This window comes from Hypanus sabinus, chromosome 4 (assembly GCF_030144855.1).
Source record: "Hypanus sabinus isolate sHypSab1 chromosome 4, sHypSab1.hap1, whole genome shotgun sequence".
Taxonomy (NCBI): Eukaryota; Metazoa; Chordata; class Chondrichthyes; order Myliobatiformes; family Dasyatidae; genus Hypanus; species Hypanus sabinus.
The window spans coordinates 36,734,267-36,755,171 of record NC_082709.1 but is presented as its reverse complement, the minus strand read 5'-3'; the positions used below and the strand labels follow the sequence as shown (position 1 = coordinate 36,755,171).

Sequence of the window (20,905 nt, the reverse complement as noted above, 5' to 3'; positions counted from 1 at the left end):
AGTGTGATCTAAGATTCTACAAATGTGATATGAATGCATACACTTCTCACTGCTTTAATTAGATTTTGTGTATCTGAAGCTTCTGTTAAGTAATGCAAGTACAAGAAACTTCAAGTCAGTTATTCCATTGACTTCTCTGTTATTAAGCTATTTTTGAACAATATCATATTAAGGAATAGCACATTGATTGGATTGTAAAGCCACTACCTAAAAGTCAATCTTTAGGATTTCTGAATATTGCATTTTGCGCCTTGCACTTTAGCCATTTTTGAAGTAAGGAAATTATCTAATTTTCAGCACTCGAGTTAAATATAGGTTGGATGTTATTACTTGGTGACGAATTGGATGGAGGTGGGCATCCCACATAATGGATTGTCTGACCTCCTGACACCCCTCTCAACCTGAAAGTTATATTATGCATTATCTCTAATCTCCTCTTTCCCTCAAAATGTAGTTAGTTTATCTCCATCCTGCGGGTAAGTGATTCTCGACCTTACTACAAATATCTATGCTCAAAGTTATCATCAAATAATTTAACTACTTTGGGATCTGTGCAAGATGCAGCAGATTGTGACAGATGCCACTTCCCTTGAGATGGTTTTCTGCGATATTGGTGTGCTCGTGTGTGTATTACATTGAGAAAAGCTCTTAGTGGAACTTATGCAGAACATGTTATCAACACCTAGACCAGCATTTTACAGGAATCCAGAAAACTGAATCAATATACTTGTTATACCACAGGACATATGATTTCCTGAACATTCCACATTCCTCAACTTAAATTGATAGGTTCATAGTTGAATGTGTATCTGCTGGATGAATTTGTCGTTGATTGTCTCCTGCCTGATAGCAAATTGTGGAGTAGGAAGAATCAGTGGTTACTGAAAGCTTGAAGTCCTTAGGAATACAGGCAATTCTGTCATAATCAGCTTCCTGTGCTTTTCTATTTGATGGTCACAGTTTTTAGATTTCTGAAGAATACCTAGATTTCCAATCCAGTGGAAACATTGTGTGAATCTCCGTTCTCCTTAATGCCGAGAAAATTTCAATCAAATTACTTTGTAACATTCTCAAGCCAGCAAGTACAAGTTGGTTTGTGCAATCGCTCCAGCAATTTAAACCTTAGATCAGAATATTTCTGGTAAATGCAGCATTTGGGCAAACGTATTTACGTTGACAACAGAAGCCCAGAAGAACGCTCTCTACTGTCTTCACAAAGGCACTTAGCAATGAATGAAAAACATTGTGTTTGATTAAAGGCTGAATATTGGCAACGTAGTGACACGGGTTAACACTGCTGTCTCACTGCTCTAATGACCTGGGTAAAATTGGGGGCTGCCTGTGCAGTTTGCATATTCTCTTCCCAACCGTGTGTGCTTCCTGTTGGGCGAGGATTGTGCTGGGCAAGCCCCCAAAAGTCTCCATGCTTCATGCTTCAACATACCCTCAGTAGTTTCTCTTTAGGTACCTCCTGTACCTAATAAAATAGTCACCGAGTATGTTTCTGCTCTTCTGCTGCTGCAGCCTATCCACTTCAATGTTTGTTTGACATGTTGTTAATTCAGAGATGCATTTCTGCATTCTGCTGTTTTAACATGTGGTTATTTGAACTGCTATCACCTTCCTGTCAGTTTGAACAATTCTGCCCATTCTCCTATGAACTCTCTCATTTACGAGACACTTTTGCCCATAGAGCTGCCTCTCTCTGGACAATGTTTTGTTTCTCGCATTATTCTCGGTGAACTCTAGAAAATCGCAAGAGATCAGTAGTTTCTAAGAGACACAAACCACTCCATCTGCCACCATCAATCATTCCAAGAAAATGCTTGGATCATCTTATTTCTTCCCCATTCTGATGTTTGGTTTGAACAACTGAACCTCTTGACCATGTCTGCGTGCTTTTGTGCATTGAGTTGCTCCTAAATGATTGGCTGATTAGATATTTGCATTAATGCACAGATGTACCTGATAAAGTGGCCACTGAGTGGCATATCCACAACTCAATAACCCTAACCTGCACGTCTTTGGAAAGGGGGTGGAAACTGGAGCAGTTTAGCTTGATAGCTGACTAGTGCAGTTTAATAGTTTAAAAAAAGAATTACAAGGAAATTGATAGGAAGTAAGTTACAGAGTTGCGGGTAGGAATGGGACTAAGGGGATTACATCCCTGAGGGGATGTAAGCGCAGTGGGCTAAATGCCTTTTTTCTGCGTTATAAGATCAGAATAGTCTCTCAACCAATATTTTCATTAAATTCAACAGCCAGAAATTAACTTTGAATTCCTGTGGTGCTCTACCCACTGCTTTGGAGTGCAATGTTTTCTACCTTGGTTTTGAAACACTTGCGTGTAAAGCCCAGTACGATATTAAATTTTGCTGGCAGTACAGCAATGGGAAGTTTTTATTCACCCATCCCTGCCATCAATTACGTGCAGTAGGATGGTTAAGTGGTTTCCCAAATCCTTCCTGAAAGGCCTACGCCACTTTTTTTTAAAAAAAATTGCTTCTCCTCATTTTGAGTGCTGCGGAGAATACCTCAAGATTCCTGGCCTTGTGTGGCTGGCAGCAGTTAAGGAAAGAACCGATGTTGAAACCAGAGACTGGAAAATGAGACGAGTCCAGCAGGGTCAACTTAGAAAGTGGAGGCCAAGTATGGTATAGGAAATAAATGCAGGACTTACCAGCAATACTCCCTTCTCAAGGAATGCATTTAAAAAAAATGACTGAGATAAGTTGCTCTTGTGCAACTTTGTGTCTTGTACTTCAGTTGTTTCGATAATGCTGAACAGTTAGGCTAGTTTTCTGAGATTTTCCTTCCCCTCCTATAGCAAAATGATTCCACTGTTACCTGCCATTATGGTGAGAATTGATAGAACTGTAAACAAAAAGGCCTCGAGAAGAAAGATAAGATTTATATACAATGTGGAATCTGGAATCAGAAAGTAGAATCAGATCAACAGTATGAGAAAGACTCAGTAATAATTTCATAGAGCTAACTATCCTTGGTAGACAGTCCAAATAGCTCCCTTTGTCTCATGATCATAAATACTACTATCCCTGTAATAAAAATAGAAAAACTGCAGCCATTTGCTTACATTGAAAGACCAAATTATTTCCACTTCAGATTTTAAGTAGCTATTTATTAATGTATAAACATGTAGGAAGGATTGTTTTTTAAACTTTTTTTGAAACTCTAGAACTGAGCTGAAGCCAGTCAGAATTGCTGTCAGTGATTTAAGACGCAGATTTCCCTCTATATAACTTTCTGTGCTTTTTGATTTTCTGCATTCCAGTAAAAGCTGTTTGTTTGACTTCAGCAGGTTAAGGGCTAAGCTAAAAACAACGGAAACATCTTTGTTCTTGAAATGGAAATAATATTCTGCAACTTTGGTCAACAAAGTAAACAATAAAATAAAATTAAAACAAATTTCTCAAATAACAGTAAGTCTCCTGACTCATGTGATATCAGGTCACATCTAATTTAAAATGCTCATAATGATTTAAGGTGGATTTTTAGTAGCACGAGTATTATTTTCAAAATTTACACATTTGTAAACAGGCACAAGAAATAGAAAAAAATCAAAACAAAATGTAACCTTTAAATTTACCTTTAAATCAGAGTCCCCAACCTGGGCTCCACAGACCCTTCGGTTAATGGTAGGGGGCCATGGCATAAAAAAGGTTGGGAAGCTGTACTTTAAATGAATAAGTGATTTGCTTACACCACCAGTCTTTTTCTTATGTAGATTACGCGCTTCATGAGCTACCATATGGCCATGAAATATGCCTGCTAAAAGCCGAGCCTGGGCGCTGTAATGCTATGAACAGAAGATATTTCTACAACATCTTAACACAAAAATGTGAAGAGTTTATCTACGGTGGATGTAATGGAAATGAAAACAATTTTGAAACCAAGAAGGAATGTCTGGCCAAGTGTAAAGTGAAAGGTAAGTTCACTTATCTCAATGAGGGATTCCAATTGTAGAGTAAAGCCTTGAAACCACAGTATTTCAATGATTGCCACCAACAGCATGTTAGTTTGCTAAGGAGGAAAGAAAGAATTATTACTAAAATTGGGAAGAGTGAAGAAATTGCTCCTGTCTTTAGATGTTCCTATGTATGCCATACTTTTCAGTGTAATAATATGGGGGTTTGCTCATATGCTGAGGTTGCATGTCAGGTGTACACAACCTGGAGATGGCCCATATTAACTTGCAGACCGGTATGAAAAACATCTAAAGCTGGAGACTTTATAACTTTATGCATAACATCATTATGACCCAGAGGCATTTGATTGTTCTATAAACATTGGAGCTGTATGACTTTCTTTCCTGGCTGATTTAGATCAGAAGCTGTGCAAGAGATGAAGTGTGCCTCTGAGTTTCTCTTGTCCTAAAGCCTAAAATCAGTTTTTTCTGCCCTACAGTTTCCACTTCATAAGATGCTGCATAAATGTTTTCCTAATGGAAATTGGTGGCTAATTCTTCGAATTTTTCAGAGTTTTGCAATCAACGTGTAGAGTGGAAAACTTAAAACCAATGAGTTTGCTATGCAATCCCAACTGTAAGATAGATGCTCCAGCTGAAAAGCAAAATGTCTAGATTTTATGGATTACAGGAGAAAATATTTTATAGACTGTAATTAACAACAGCCAAATATTTCCTCAATATATCCATCATCAGGAAGTCTCTAATACTGTATATTCATTGGCATGCTTACAAAAAATAAATACCTGTGATCTGAGCAGAAAATAACAGAACCAATATATAAAAGATTTGCATTAACAACCAAATCACTAAAACTGGAAATGTCCAATCAAAGTTATTGATGACATATGGAAATGGATGTTCGCATTTCTTTTCAGCCATGTGCCAGACAAACTCATCCTTCTTGCAGTAAGAAGAACAATGTCGGAGGCTCATGGCGAAATAAATCACCATAACCTGATGTTTGTTCCCTTGTGTGACTAACCCATCAATCACGTCCAGTAAAGAGTTACAGCAAAGCAGTTCACCAATTCAGAACATGGCTGAAATTGAAAAACATTCATTTTTAATTCATTAGCTTGAGTGATGTTGGCCTCTTCTGGCCACAAACCTCTTGGTAGTAAGTCATTTAGAATACTGATGTTTGATTGAAATTTCATTTTAAATTATGGGACCACTTAGTTTATTAACCTTCAGAGATGGTCTCCCACAGATGTCTGTCTGTCACTCATCATATAATGTTTGAAATCTGGAGCTAATCTTCCAGTGATTTTGTAAAGACTGAGGTGTATACAGTGATTTATAAATATTGCAGATAATTCCAGTTACCTTTCTTCCCGACTCCCTGAAAAGCAACAACAACAGACTTGTTTTTTGCTGATAGTTTGATTTTGCTCTGCTGACCAGCATATTGAAACAGGATAATAATGCTGGAGCTTGCAGAGGGAAGCATGTGAGTAGGTGGATCAATACAGAATCTGAAACCTGTGGAAATATGCTTTAGACCCAGAACTTCTGCATTTCATGAAATTGATTGAGCAAAACAGTTTGATTTATGGCATTGAAACTAACCTTTTCAATTGCACAACTTAAAATTTGGCCCTAAAGTCAGATAGTGGAGAGCACTCCTGTGGCCATCCCCCTCAACAAAAAGTATTCCATTCAAAAGGGCAAAAAATGCAGGACTGAAGGTATTGTATTTAAATGCATGTAGCATTCAGAATAAGGTGGATGGACTCGTGGTTGGTATAACGCATTGGGTATCGCTGAGTCGAGGCTGAAAGGAGGCAGTAGTTAGGAGCATAACGTCAAAGGATATGCTTTGTATCAAAAGGACAGGCAGGAAGGCATAGGTGGTGATGTGGCTCTATTGGCAAGAAATGAAATTACATCTTCAGAAAGTGGTTACATAGTGTCAGGGAGCGTTGAGTCTTTGAGGATGGAGTTAAGAAATTGCAAGGATAAAAATTTCATTATGTGAATCGTATATAGGCCTCCAAATAGTAGTCAAGATGTGAAGCTGAGATTGCAAAGGAAGCTGGAAAAGGCATGTAATAAGGGTAATGACACAGTTATAATGGGGGACTTCAATATGCAAGGGAATTGGGAGAATCTAGTTGATGTCAGATCTCAAAAGAGGAACTTTGTTTAATGCCTATGTGAACGCTTTTTAGAGTGACTTGTGCTTGAGCCTACCTAGGGAAAGGGTATCTTAGATGAGACATTACATAATAACCCAGACATTATTAGGGAGCTTAATATAAAGGAATCTATAGAAGACAATGATCATAATATAGAACATACATAGAACATAGAACAATACAGCACAGTACAGGCCTTTTGGCCTACAATATTGTGCCGACCCTAAATCCTGTCTGCCATATAACCTTCCACCTTAAATTCCTCCATATACCTGTCTAGTAGTTCCTTAAATTTCACTAGTGTGTATGATCGAAATCATACTGCAATTTGAGAGGGAGAGGCACAAGTCACGTGCATCAGTATCACAATGGAATAAAGGGAATTACAGAGGCAAAGAGAGAGAAGAGCTTGCCCACATGGATTGGAAGAGAATACCAGTGGAGATGACAACAGAGAAAAGGCTGAAGTTTCTGGGAATGGTTCACAAGGCCCAGGATAGATACGTCCCACGGAAGAAGTTGTTTTCAAATGCCAGGGTAGGCAACCTTGGCTGACAAAGGATGTTAAGGACTGCATAAAAGCCAAGGAAAGGACATATAAGGTAGCAAATGTGAGTGGGAGGTTGGATGATTGAGAAGCTTTTAAAATCCAACAAAAGGCAACTTAAAAAGCTCTAAGAAGGGAAAAGGTGAAATATGAGGGCAAACTAGCCAATAATATAAATCAGGATACTGAAAGCTTTTTCAGTTATATAAAGAGTAAAAGGGAGCTGAGAGTTGATATTGGACCACTGGAAAATGATGCTCGTGAGGTAGTAATGGGGAGACAAAGAAATGGCAGATGAACTTAGTGTGTACTTTGCTACAATCTTCACGGTGAAAGACACTAGCAGTGTGCCAGAGGTCCGTGAGTGTTGGAATAGGGGTGAGTACTATTAAAAGGAAAAAGTGCTAGGTAAGCTGGATGGTCTTAAGGTGGATAAGCCATCGGGACCAAATGGACTACATCCCAGGTCCTGAGAGATGTTGCTGAAGAGATAATGGATGCATTGGTCATGATCTTCCAAGAATCATTTGATTCTGGCATGGTCCCAAAGGACTAGAAGATTGCAAATGTCACTCCACTCTTTGAAAAGGGAGGAAGGCAAAAGAAAGGAAATCAAAAGCCTGTTAGTCTAACCTCAGTAGTTGGGAACGTGATGGATTCTATTATTAAGGATGAGGTTTTGGGGTTCTTGGAGACTAACGATAAAGTAAGTCAAAGTCTGCATGGTTTCTATAAAGAGAAATTCTTTCTGACAAATCCGTTAGAGTTCTTTGAGGAAGTAACAAGCAGGGTGGATGGACAAAGGTGCAGTGGATGTCATTTACTTGGATTTCCAGAAGACATTTGAGGGGGTGTCACAGATGAGGCTGCTTAGCAAGGTAAAATCCAATGGCGTTACAGGAAAGATACTGGCATGGATAGAGGAATGGCTGACAGGCAGGAGGAAGCGAGTGGCAATAAAGGAGGCCTTTTCTGGTTGGCTGCCAGTGACTAGTGGTGGTCCTCGGGGGTCAGTGTTGGGACAGCTACTTTTCATATTGTTAATGATTTGGATAATGGAATTGATGGCTTTGTGGCAAAGTTTGCTGATGATACAAAGATGGTGGAGGGATAGGTAGTTCTGAGGAAGCAGTGCGATTTATAGCAGGACTTGGACAAATTGGAAGAGTGGGCAAAAATGCAGCAGATGGATTACAGTGTTAAGAATTGTATGATAATGCAGTTTAGAAAATTAGAATCATGTTTGTTATCATGTTTAAAAGGAACAATTGTGCAGACTATTATCTAAATGGGGAGAAGGTTCAAACATCAGAGGTGCAGAGGAACTTGGGAGTCCTCGTGCAAGACCCCCAGAAGTTTAATCTGTAGGTTGAGTCTGAGACAAAGAAGGCAAATGCAATGTTGGCATCTATTTCAAGGGAAATTGAACATAAAAGCAAGGAAATGATGCTGAGTCTCTATAAGACACTAGTAAGGCTGCTCTTAGAGTATTGTCAACAGTTTTGGGCCCCATATCTCAGAAAGGATGTGTTGTCATTGGAGAGAGTCCAGAGGAGGTTCATAAGGATGATTCTGGGAATGAAGGGGTTACATATGAGGAGTGTTTGGCAGCTTTGGGCCTGTACTCACTGGAATTTAGAAGAATGCCGGGCGGGTGGGGGGGGGGGGGGGGGTGCGCAGTGGATTTCACTGAAAACTACTGAATGTTGAAAGCACGAGATAGGGGGTGGATGTGAGAAGATGTTTCCTGTGGTGGGAGTATCCAGAGGACACAGCCTCAAAATTGAGGGGCGACTTTTCAGAACAGAGGTAAGGAGAAATTTGTTTAGCCACAGAGCAGTGAATCGGTGGAGTGCTCTGCACAGACTGTGGTGGAAGCCAAGTCCATTGGGTATATTTAAAGTGGAAGTTTATAGTTTCCTGATTGGTCCAGGCTAAAGGGATATGGCGAGAAGGCAGGTGTTTGGGGCAGAGTGGGATCCGGGATCAGCCATGATGGAATGGTGGAGCAGACTCAATGGGCTGAATGGCCTAATTCTGCTCCTATGTTTGATGGTCTCATGGTCTTTTTGAAGCTATGTTTGAAAGAGAATTTTCAGATTTGTAAAATATGTAAGCACCCGGGCAGACTGATTAAACAGAGTATATTGTGTACTTTCAAGATATCCTTTCTCAAATCCAATCAAGTCACTTTTGAATAAATAGGAAGAAGTACAAACTGATCCCAACAATGTAAAAAAGTTTGTGATGGTGGTTATAACTTCCTTATTCCATGCCTTCTAGATTTTATGATTTTTATGGGGTCTATGCTGAATAAGTGGATGACTGAGATGAAAAGGCTTACCATACGTAATTAATCTATTGATGTAAAACTATAGACTCATTGATCAGTTGTTCCCACCCTAATATTCATCATTAGTTGCCGACACATCTTCACATGTTGACAGTCATTTCAGTTGTATCCTCAGTCTGTTTGACGTTTGCATTTTTGCATCTGCCTAAGCTGATACAAAAAGGCAAGTTCTGTCAAGAGCAGATGTAGAGTGTCATTCAGGTTCAAGAAATGATTCACTGTTAAAATTTAGTTAGAGGATTAAACTTACCTCCTGAGATTATTTTCAGTATTGATGCTGCACTACGAGAGATCATTGACGCCCAGGGATCACTACAGAGTCAGGGTGCTGGCTAGCTGATTGGCATCTTGCCTCAACAGCAGTGGCTGCAAGGTACAGTTTTGTACAGAGTCCAGCATTACTAGGAAGGTGATTTTGATGCCCATGGAATGGAGTGATGAGTGATCTGGCTCCTACCTACAGGAAGAGCTTCTGTGCACACAAAACATTTACATATTACGTTGCCAGATGAATTGGTGAGACTAAAAGAATGTGTTTCATTTATCTTTGACTAATTTTACTGAGGGATCTTATAAATAATCCTTCAGTTCATTCAAATATGTTCCTTCGTCCCGCCACTAATGTTTCCAAAATACCTTAAAGCCTGAATTCAGAGTCCTATTGGAATGCCTGCAGTGGGGCCCACAAGCTTAGGAGTGGGAATAAGGCCTGACTCTTTGACATTTAAACATGGACTTTATAAAGTGAGCAATGCTGGAAAATAAGCTTTGCTTCAGTCTCTTCCACAGCTTTCTCTCCTTGTTTTAGTGATGCGTTAAATTGTTGATTTGGTTCACTTTCAGCTGTCTCTGACAGTAATTATCTTTCCAAATTCTGTTTCCTTCAAATGCAGAAAAAGTGAATAAGTTGATATATTCATTTGCTGTTTGGAAGGGGGGGGGGGATTTGATTAATGGTATTATGGCAGCAAAAGAGGGAAGGACAATAACTGAAAGGACAAGAAGTGCATCACTTACTCATCCATCCCAACATTTCCATGTATTTGCCCAAGCAATCGTGCCTGAGCTTAGACGTAAAATCACATTGCCTCACACATTCTCTAGAACCCAACCTGAACTTTTCACATCGTGAAGGTTACCAATGTATTTCCATGACTGCATGCTTCCAAACCACTGATGACTGCATGCTTCCAAACCACTGATGATGCATGCTTCCCAGACAATAGCTAAACACTACTTCCAGAGCAAGTGCTGATCACTTTTACCACTGCAGTAACAGAGTGTCTGAGAGGAGTCTGCTCTCTGTGAGAGAGCAAGAAAGCAGAATCTGATAAATAGCAGCAAAGTACCATTCAGCTTGACCACCATTTCCCAACAAGTATGGTATCTTTAAGAAGTTTAATCAATGCAATAAGATGTTTCATGTTTCCAATTTCAATTTACTTTCATTTTTATTTTTGCCATTTCAGTTTTGGCAAATATGTAAAATGTCTGTGTTTGTAGAATATGCTTTTAAAGGTGACATACAAGTACTTCTGCAAAATGAGTTTCTGTTCAAATACTGTATGTTATCTGTTTGACGATTGGAAAATGAAAAACCAGAGCTGAGTTGGGTTTTGCTAACTATTCAGATCAGCTGACTACCAGAACATTTCTGCTCATCTGCATAGTGGAGTTTCAATAATCTGGTCAGTAGCTATGTGCAAGCTGCACACAGATAATATTGGAGATTAGTGCTGTGAGATAGCAGTGACTCAGTGCTAGAAATTTTCATCCTGCACTACAAGGTTATGCTTTAGGCTTATAATGTTCCCAGCTATAAGCTGGGACATGTCCAATATTGACAGAGTGATGTACCATGCAATTCAAAGATATCATTTACAATTCATGACAGGCTGTGTGTTATTTAAAGCAAAATTCAGCCTGCATTGCTGATTTGTAGATTCATCGATTTATTCCACGTGGGAACAGGCCCTTTGCCCCGACTCATTCATGCTAACCGAAATGTGTATTGAAGCTAATTCCATTTGACTGCTTTTAGCCCATATTCCCCTATATTTTCAGATTGTTTCATTCACAAAGTGTTGGACGTAAATTTCATAGGATGAATAAATAGTTACAGAAGGAAACCTATCAGCCCGCTGTGTCAAGGCATCTCTCTAATTCCACCATCTCCATAGCCTTTACTGTTTTACCACATTAGATGTACTTATCTCATCTTCTTTTGAAGGAAACTATGAAACCTGGTTCTATACAACTTGTAAACATGAGCAGTTCTGCAGATGCAACTATCACAGCTGTAGGCTGAGGAATTCCAGATTTCAATGACACCCTGCAACCTACCCTTAGTCCTCTTTCCCTGTAAGGTTAACTTAATTTGTCACACACATGTACACCAAAGCTTATATTGAAATGTGTTGCTTGTGTTAAATCAGTCATCGAGGTTTGTGCAAGTGGAGGCACATTACTGGCACCAACTTTGCATGACCACAATTTACTAATCCTAGCAATACATCTTTGGAGCTTAGGAGGAAAGTGGAGTTCCCAGAGGAAACCTACATGGTCACGGGGAGAATGTACAGACTCCTTACAGACAGCACTAGGAATTGAACCTATGATTACTGGCACTGTAATAGTGTTATGCTACTGTGCCACCCCATAAATGCCCTAACTAGCCCTCAAACATTGAACCATCTGTGAAGTCAATATTTATATATTTCTATTGATTCTTTCCTTGGCCTTTTCTTTACCAAAGACAGCTCTAATTTATCCCTCTGATGCTGACTCTCTTTGGAGGAGCCATCTTTTCTGGACGCTTGTTGATTCCACCACAGATTGAACATAATAATCCAGTTGAGGCTGGACTAGTGTTTTATAAAGGGTCATCGTAACATTGTTGCTTTTCTCTTCTATGCCTTGTAGGTGTGTGCCTCATTTTAGAACTATGTCCTTTAGTCTATTTCTCCTCTGATTCTTCCTACCAACCTGTATCATCTCACATTTCCCATATTAAAAAGTGTGGAATTCGCCTGGCATTAAACCAGAAAGTTCATTCTAGTTTTTGTTGATCACTATTTTAAAGGTTCTTTCATTAATGCCATAAATGGGATATTTTCTCAGGTTCTGAGGGCCTGGTCCTTTATTCCCAGCAAGTAGATTTTCAGCTCCAACATTTGTTACAAGTTTAAGGTGTTTGGACATAAACATTATCTCTGATGACCAAATGCTTTAGTTACACTTTGAGAGAAAATGCACAAGGAAACCCCTAGTGAGAGAATTCTTTAGGTCCCTACAGTACAGCACCAAGACTACAGTGCTAAAAATGAAACGTATGAGAGGCTGAAGGTGGGTTGAAGTGTGAAAAGTTGTAATTGACAGGAGTTGTAATGAAAATGTTGTTATGAAGTATTAAAAATTTGGGTAAATATGTTGAAAGGCTTAGACTGTGCACCCAATAAATTGGGCCTTACAATTAAAATGATAAGAGTCACAGAGAGGGACATGGGAAACATCCTTGAGCCCACAGAGACTAATCCAGCCTTCACAACATTCCCATCAACTTCCCTTCCGAATTCTACTACGCATATGCACACTCGGCATCAATTCGCCCACCAGCCTAAACATCATTGGGAGGTGTGAGAAGACTGGACCACCCAGCAAAGACCTAAACACAAAGTACACTGCAGATGCTGTGGTCAAATCAACATGGACAACAAGCTGGAGGAACTCAGCAGGTCGGGCAGCATCCATGGAAACGAGCAGTCAATGTTTCGGGCCAAGACTGACGAAGGGGCTCGGCCCGAAATGTCGACTGCTCGTTTCCACAGATGCTGCCTGATCTGCTGAGTTCCTCCAGCGTGTTGTCCAGGAAAGACCTATGTAGTCCCAGGGAGAATGCAAACTTGGTGCTGGGCTGTAATATTATGACTTGCTTTAGGTGCCAGAAGTAGATCAGTGCTGTATATTTAATCCAGTATGAGAAGGTTGTGCTTTTGGTCTTATAATTCTACAGCTTTAGGTTGGGACATACAATGATACCCTAGGTTGAGGTTGACCATGGATATTTCTCCTAGCTGTCTATGTGATGCGCAAGCCTAGGCAGTATGATGTGGAGAGTGAGCTGTTCCCCATGAAAGTAGGCTTTCCCTCTTCACACAGCCGATGAATCCAAAGGAACGGCAGAGTCTGATACGGTTTGGCCTCAGTGCCGTCGCAGATATTGCCAGTCAGCATTGAACTCGATGTAGGACCACCTTAGCAACTGCGGCTGCGGGTTTCTCCTCAGTGGTTTAATCCCAAAGCCATTCCCTATCAGTGGGCATTGCCAAAAGGCAGCGGAGGTCTGAGATCAAATCTTGCATTTTCCAAGATGAGCCTCATCTGCCTGAAGCGACTGGTTTTAAGGCACTAGTAATCTGCCTTTGCCCCTTCTCCTACCATAGAAATGATTCTGTTGAACTTGGCCAAGACATGTGTAAAGGCCAGGAGCTGGACTTGATTGTTAGACACTATTTGAGACACACACCACAGGGAGTGTTTAGTAGTTGGAGTTGGAGCTTATCCCCTTAGTGATGACAACTTTAAAAATCATTGGGGTACAGTTGGGAGCTGGGAGGTTATGTTATGTGAGATCTTGCCTCTTTCTAAAGAGATTAAACTGAGGCTTTCCTTCTATGTCCTCTTAGTTTCCGTCAGTTTAGTTGCTATGTTTGATCACTGTTGTTTTATTTGTGTGAAGGTAGCCTGATGCCGTTTATTCAGGTATAAGCACTTACTCGTCTGTTAAGTGCGAAGTGGATGTGCATAATGACTAAATCCGCAAAACTTTAAGTATGGTTATAAAAAAATTGTAAACTTCAGTTTTCATTACGATTAACACAATTAATTGCACAAACATTGATTTTTTGTGGTAGTATAGCAGTTATTTTAAAATAAACCAACTGCTGAGAGACTGAGTCAGGAGATCGACACTGGATGACACGCTTTGAAATAACAAATACCAAAGCCAAAAAGTAACAAAACTAAATTAGTGATGTAATGAAGTAACAAAGATAGCGTTTGAATTAACATATTTAAGTGAAGTTAGCAATCTACAAGACCATAAGGCATAGGAGCAAAATTAGACCATTTGGCCCATCATGCCTGCTCTTCAATTCAATCATGGCTGATCCTGTTTTCCCCTTGTCAGCCTGCTCCCCAGCATTTTCCCAGTGTCATCAATCCCTGCCTTGAATAGACCCAACGACCTGGCCTCCACAGCTGCTTATGGTAACAAATACCACAATTTCACTACCCTCTGGTATAAAGAAATTCATCTGCATCTCTGTTTTAAATAACCTCTCTATTCTGAGGCTCTGCCCTCTTGTCCAAGACTTAAACCCTCCATGGGAAACATCCTTTCCACATCTACTGTGTCTAGACCTTTCAACATTCAAAAGGTTTCAATAAGATCTCTCCCACCCCACCCATCCGTCTAAATTGCAGTCAGTACAGACTCAGAGCCATCAGACATTCATTGTATGATGACCCTTTCATTCCTGGAACAATCTTTGTGAACCTTCTCTGATGCCAGCACATCTTTTCTTAAAAGAGGATCTAAACTGTTCACAATAGTCAAGGTGAAGCCTCACCAATGCCTTATAAAACCTCAGCATCACATCCCTGCTTTCGTATTCTAGGTCTCTTGAAGTGAATGCTAACAATGCATTTGCCTTTCTCACCACTGAATCTACCTGCAAGTTAACCTTAATGATATTCTGCACAAGGACTCCCAAGTCCCTTTGCATCTCAGATTTTGGATTTTCTTTCCATTTAGAAAATAGTTTGCACATTTATTTCTACTGCCAAAATGCATGGCCATGTATTTTCCAACATTGTATTTCATTTGCCACTTTCTTTCCCGTTCTCCTAATCTGTCTAAGTCCTTCTGCTTCCTACCTGTTTCCTCAACATTACCTGCCCCTCAACCAATCTTTGTATCATCTGCAAACATTGCAACCAAGCCTTCTATTCCACCATCGAAATAATTTATATACAGCATAAAAAGAAGTGGAGCCAACACCAACCCCAGCGAGACACCACTAGTCACTGGCAGAAAATCAGAAAAGGTCCCTTTTATTCCCACTTGCTGCCTCCTACCAATCATCCAATCTTCCAACTATACCAGTAACTTCACTGTAATACCATGGGACCATGGGTTTTTAACATGGTAAGCAGCCTCATATGTAGCACCTTGTCAAAGGCCTTCTGAAATTCCAAATATACAACATCCACTGCATCCCCTTTATCTATCCTACTTGTAATCTCCTCAAAAGATTCCAACAGGTTTGTCAGGCTAGATTTTTCCTTAAGGAAACCATCCTGACTTAGTTCTATCTTGTTCTTTGTCCATGTACTTCATAACCTCATCCTTAACAATTAACTCCAAGATCTTCCCAACCACTGAGGTCAGGCTAGCTGGTCTGTAATTTCACTTTCTACGGCCTTCTTCCTTTCATAAAGAGTGGAGTGACATTTATAATTTTCCAGCCCTCTGGCAGCATGCCAGAGTCCAATGAGTTCTGAAAGATCATTACTAATGCCACCATAAACTCTACTGCTATTTCTTTCCGAACCCTAGGGTCAATTCACCTGGTCTGGGTGTCTTATGTATCTATGGGTCTTTTAACTTTTTCAGCACCTTCTCCCTTGTAAAAGTGACTACGTTCATTTTTCTTCCCTCACACCCTTCAACATCTGTCACACGGCTAGTCTCTTCCACAGTGAAGACTACTCTTTTTAGTTAATCTGCCATCTCCTTGCTCCCAGCATAATTTCTCCATCCTCACTTTCTAGTGGTCCTATATCTAGTTAGCATTCTGATTACACCCCAATTAGTGTAATTAAGCCAATTGAACTAAATTAGTGTTCTATACATATTTAAGCATACTAATAATGGTCAACACAATTGAATTAGTTAAGATCACAAAGATTCTTTATTAATCATAACCACTACCTGGAACTCATTATTTCTCAAGTAAACTTAGATTCATTACTTTGAATCTGTTTTCATTTAGCCTTTCAATTTTCTTCTGCAAGTAGTCTTAAGCCTGCACTTGTGGTCTACTTGCAGAAGTATTGCTAATAGTCAGGCTGAGTCAAGAGTGACGTAACCTACTCATCAGACATGAACTCACTATTTGTCTTAATTCTCTGGTTTAATGGCTAAGATATTAGTTCTGATTTACTCGCTGGATTAATTTCAGTAAAATATTTGTACCACCGTGGTTTAATTTCTAATTTCTTTCCTGATAGAGGCTTTAATAATACCTAACAAAATAACAATACATGCCAAAACAACCATAATGAATGTCCAACCTCAGCTGTGGGTCAAAATAAGTTTGTGGTTTAGCTTTGTTGTAATTTTGTAATTCATGCTCTTCATAAATGACAGATGAACAAGTAAGGAAGGAGGACAGCAAGTGAGACAGACTTTGTCCTGCTGCTCATAGCATTCAAGGTGCTGTCTGGGAGGAGTTTGCATGTTCAACCCGAAAATGCATTGGTGTATTCATGATGCTCCACTTTCCGCCTGCCTTCTAGTTAACTGACTACCGTAAATGACTTTTTAGTGACAGACATTAACAGGAATTGATACACTTGCGAGACAGAGTAAGTTGCAGACTGCAGGGAAATAAGGTTTTATGTATTCTCTGGTGGGAGCCAACATGGATTTATTAGGCCAAATGTCTCACTGTGTTATGTGAGCCAATTAAAATCATTCTGTTTATAAGATTTCACAGCAAATGTCACTCAAAGCTTCAGAAGATGTGGATTGAATACTATTTGTTTTTACTAATGTATATGAAAATGAAGGAATGAAATATAGCAGCTTCTGTCTCTACAGGCCATTCTGCCTCCTGAGCAGTGCGCTTTTCAAATCCTTTCTAAATCACATCTCCCCCTTGGCCCACGTCCCTTTCCTCCTTGAAGACCTTTCAAAAAATTATCCAACTTCTTAGAAAAGGCTTTTGATTATTTCTGCTCTTTTTCTGCTCTGTGGCCTTAAAGGAGGTGATTTCAGATGAGGTAAATACCAGGCGATTGAATGCTTTGTGAAGGTGACACAACAGCAGACAAGCCAGTACTATATTAACAGGAGGGCAGGTTTGATGGACCAAGTGGACTCCTCCAGTTTCTTCATTGTTTTTGGTGTCAGTGCATGTCACTGTCAATTGTTTTCAGTTGTTGCTGTCTCCAAAATGATCTTTTGACAAAAAGATAGTTTTTAAAAATATACACAATAAGCATTTTGTACTATAACATGCAATTATCAGTCTATTTCTTTTTTTTTCATTTTTCTAATTGCTAGCTATAAAGAGTGGTCTCCATAGTAATTGTGATGGGTCTGTATTCACTGAAGCAATGAAGAAAATCTAGACTTAAATGATATGAAGAAATGCACAACTGATTGTAGATAGCACAAATTGGATTACTTCAGATTGGTGGTTGAAACTTCAGCATTGAATATAAGGACAATATCAGAAAATATTGGAACTGCGTTTGTGTGATATTAGTAATATGAATATGTATTTCTTTAACAGATCGGAGAAACCCCTGTTATTTGGACGCTGATGGTGGACCATGCCGAGCATATTTTCGTCGGTACTTCTATAATCGACATACAAAAATGTGTGAGGAGTTTATATATGGGGGTTGCTTTGGAAACAGGAATAACTTCCAAACACAGCAACATTGTGAGGATGTATGCCAAAAAGCAAATGGTAAGCAAAATTGCCCTGAAACATTTTATGTCGAGCTTGCCCTCGATCACATTTGAGAAAAGTATTAAAGGTTAGAAAAATGCATTGAAGTTATATTCTTGTAGTGCCTTTTTATAAAGAAATTATGTTTTAGGAAAGAATACACTTGCATTGTATGGGTTGTTCCAAATTTTCAGGATGTTCCAAAGTGCTTTGTAGTCATTTAAGTGTCAAGTACAGTTGTACTCTAAGCAGGTTAGCAATTAAGGGGTATGCATCAAGATATCAGTGAGATAAATGATTAAATAATCTGTTATAAGTAGCTAGTTAACCAAATAAGTTTAACAAGACTATAAACATGTCTCTTTCTTAGTAAAAGATGTTCTTGTTTGGAACAGTTCCATGATTTTGTGCTCTCTTAAGATGTAAGGCTTATTGAGAGCATAGGTCAAAGAATGCTGATGATAGTGACAGATTTGTGGAGGGCTGCAATTGTCTAAGCTGGACTTGCTTCAGATGCTACATTTCAGTGGGTAATCCATCATTGCAATGTTTTTATTTTATGCAGCAATCTCAATTTTAGCTAAATGATTTCTGTGCTAATATTTTGCATCATTATTTGACATTTGGAATTATAGTTATTTTATCCAATTAAAGTGTTGGTGAAATATACTTTTTTAAAAGTAAGCCATGGAACTCTTCTTCAATTGCAGCACAATCCTTGTCACCCACCTTGGTCATGTCTATATTGGGCAAATTGCATCTTCTATAGTCGGCAATTAAAATACATTAACTGCAACAACAGCAACAAGCTTTGCAAGAATGATTGCTGTCATTTGAACAGACAGATCCAATGAAATATGTAAAGGTAACCTTGATTTAGAGACCACATTCAGATGTCCTCAACCAGGGTGTATCAAGACTCCTCTCAGTGTCATCCCAAGTTTCACCTTGCTTTGAGAGGTGACACCAGATTTCATTCTGTACAATCATAGATGCAAAACGACTTGGGAGTCCTTGTACAGAGCACCCTAAAGGTTAACTTGCAGGTTGAGTCAGTGGTGAGGAAGGCAAATACAATGTTAGGATTCATTTCAAGAGGTCTAGAATACAAGAACAAGGATGTGATGCTGAGGCTTTATAAGACACTGGTGAGGCCTGCCTTGAGTACTCTGAACAGTTTTGGGCCCCTCCTCTTAGAAGAGATGTGCTGGCATTGGAGAGGGTCCAGGGGAGGTTCACAAGGATGATTCCAGGAACGAAAGGGTTATCATATGAGGAATGTTTGACGGCTCTAAGTCTGTACTCGCTGGAATTTTGAAGTATGAAGGAGGATCTCACTGAAACCTTTTGAATGTTGAAAGGCCTAGACCAGGGGTCAGCAACCTTTACCACTGAAAGAGCCACTTGGACCCGTTTCCCACAGAAAAGAAAACACTGGGAGCCGCAAAACCCGTTTGACATTTAAAATGAAATAACACTGCATACAACGTTTTGTTTTGCCTTTATGCTATGTATAAACAAACTATAATGTGTTGCATTTATGAAATTGATGAGCTCCTGCAGAGAAAACGAAATTACATTTCTGCATGCAACAAAAACATTTTGAACTCCGAAAATAAGATGTTGGGTTGAAGGTTACTTTTAAGTAAAATACTCAACGTCTATTTGAGTCCTTCTTGTGTTTATGAAAAACGCTAAACTTAAATTTGCCGCCAGCAGCAAACCAAAAATAACGTCAGCCAGCTGTCAACCTGAAAAATAAAAGGACTATTTCACTGAACAATGAAAACATATGAATATACGTAAAATAATAGGCAATTAAAATATTTATCATACTTGGTCAGGTTGACTCACACCTGACAATGCAGTTGTATTCGGTAGGGATGGATCGATGCTTAGGGGAGTGACCGGGAAGGATAATGTGTTTTTTTCCTCTCTGAACTCACAGAAGCGTTTCCCAAACGATGTTTGCATTGCGATGATTGCAGAATGTAAATACTCCGAATTTATCATGTCGTGACCTTGTTTGAACTCTCTCAAATTGGGGAAGTGAGACAATGTGCCTTTCTGTAAATCTCTGGCAAGCACTGTCAACTTGCGCTCGAATGCCAAAACATCCTCCAACATGTGTAGGGCTGTAAGTCCTTACCCCTGAAGAGCTGTTTTCAGTGTGTTCAGGTGCGCTGTCATGTCTACCATGAAGTGTAGCTTTTCCAGCCACTCTGGCTGTTCCAGCTCAGGAAAGGTGAGCCCTTTGCTGCCCAGGAAAGTTTTCACTTCTTCCAGACACGCGACAAAGCATTTCAGCACCTCCCCTCTGGACAGCCAGCGATAAAAACACGTTGTAGCGGTGTGCTCACGCAGTCAGTAAACTGCAGTCGAATAACTTTATTCGAACTAAACAGCCTTGCTTTTAAGCCTCCCTCAACCCAGCCCCCATGGACGCAGATGCTGCAAAAGACGCGTACTCACAAACCCCCGTAGGCTATCTCCCTTAGCCGGAATGCTGGCTAATTGTGAGCCGTTTCGGATGTGCCAGGAAATGTGTCGCCACACTTAGATTGTACAAGATCACCATAATCTTCAAATTTAGAATTACATTTCAAAAGCTAACAAAGTAACATAAAATACATTTTAATTAAATACTGACCAATTATTTCCCAAAGCCACAGGGAGCCGCAGCACAGAGGTGAAAGAGCCACAAATGGCTCGGGAGCCGCGGGTTGCCGACCCCCGGCCTAGACAGAGTAGATGTGGAAAGGATGTTTCCCATGGTGGGAGATTCCAGTGCAAGAGGCACAGCGTCAGGGTAGAGGGGTGTCCTTTCAAAGCAGAGATGCGGAGAAATTTCTGTAGACAAAGGGTGGTGAATTTATGGAATTTGTTGTCACATGCAGCTGTGGAGGTCGTTGAGTGCATTTAAGGCAGGGATTGATAGGTTCTTGATTGGACATGGCGTGAAAGGTTATAGGGAGAAGGCCTGGAAATGGGGTTGAGAGGGGAAATAAAAGGATCAACTATGTTTGAATGGCGGAGCAGACTCGATGGGCCAAGTGGCCTAATTCTGCTCCTATGTCTTGTGTTCTAACCTGGGGATCTTTGTCCTCGGATACTCTCAGAAAATCAACCTCAAAA

At 39.9% G+C, this 20,905-nt stretch overlaps 1 protein-coding gene across 1 annotated transcript in view; it reads left to right on the top strand.

The window, feature by feature from the left end:
- Positions 1–20,905, top strand: part of tfpia (tissue factor pathway inhibitor a) — a 45,077-nt gene that overhangs the window by 7,682 nt on the left and 16,490 nt on the right. The window contains exons 2-3 of the mRNA XM_059966832.1: positions 3,746–3,946; positions 17,609–17,788. Of these exons, the coding sequence (XP_059822815.1) occupies positions 3,746–3,946; positions 17,609–17,788 (381 nt within the window). The remainder of the gene's footprint in view (positions 1–3,745; positions 3,947–17,608; positions 17,789–20,905) is intronic.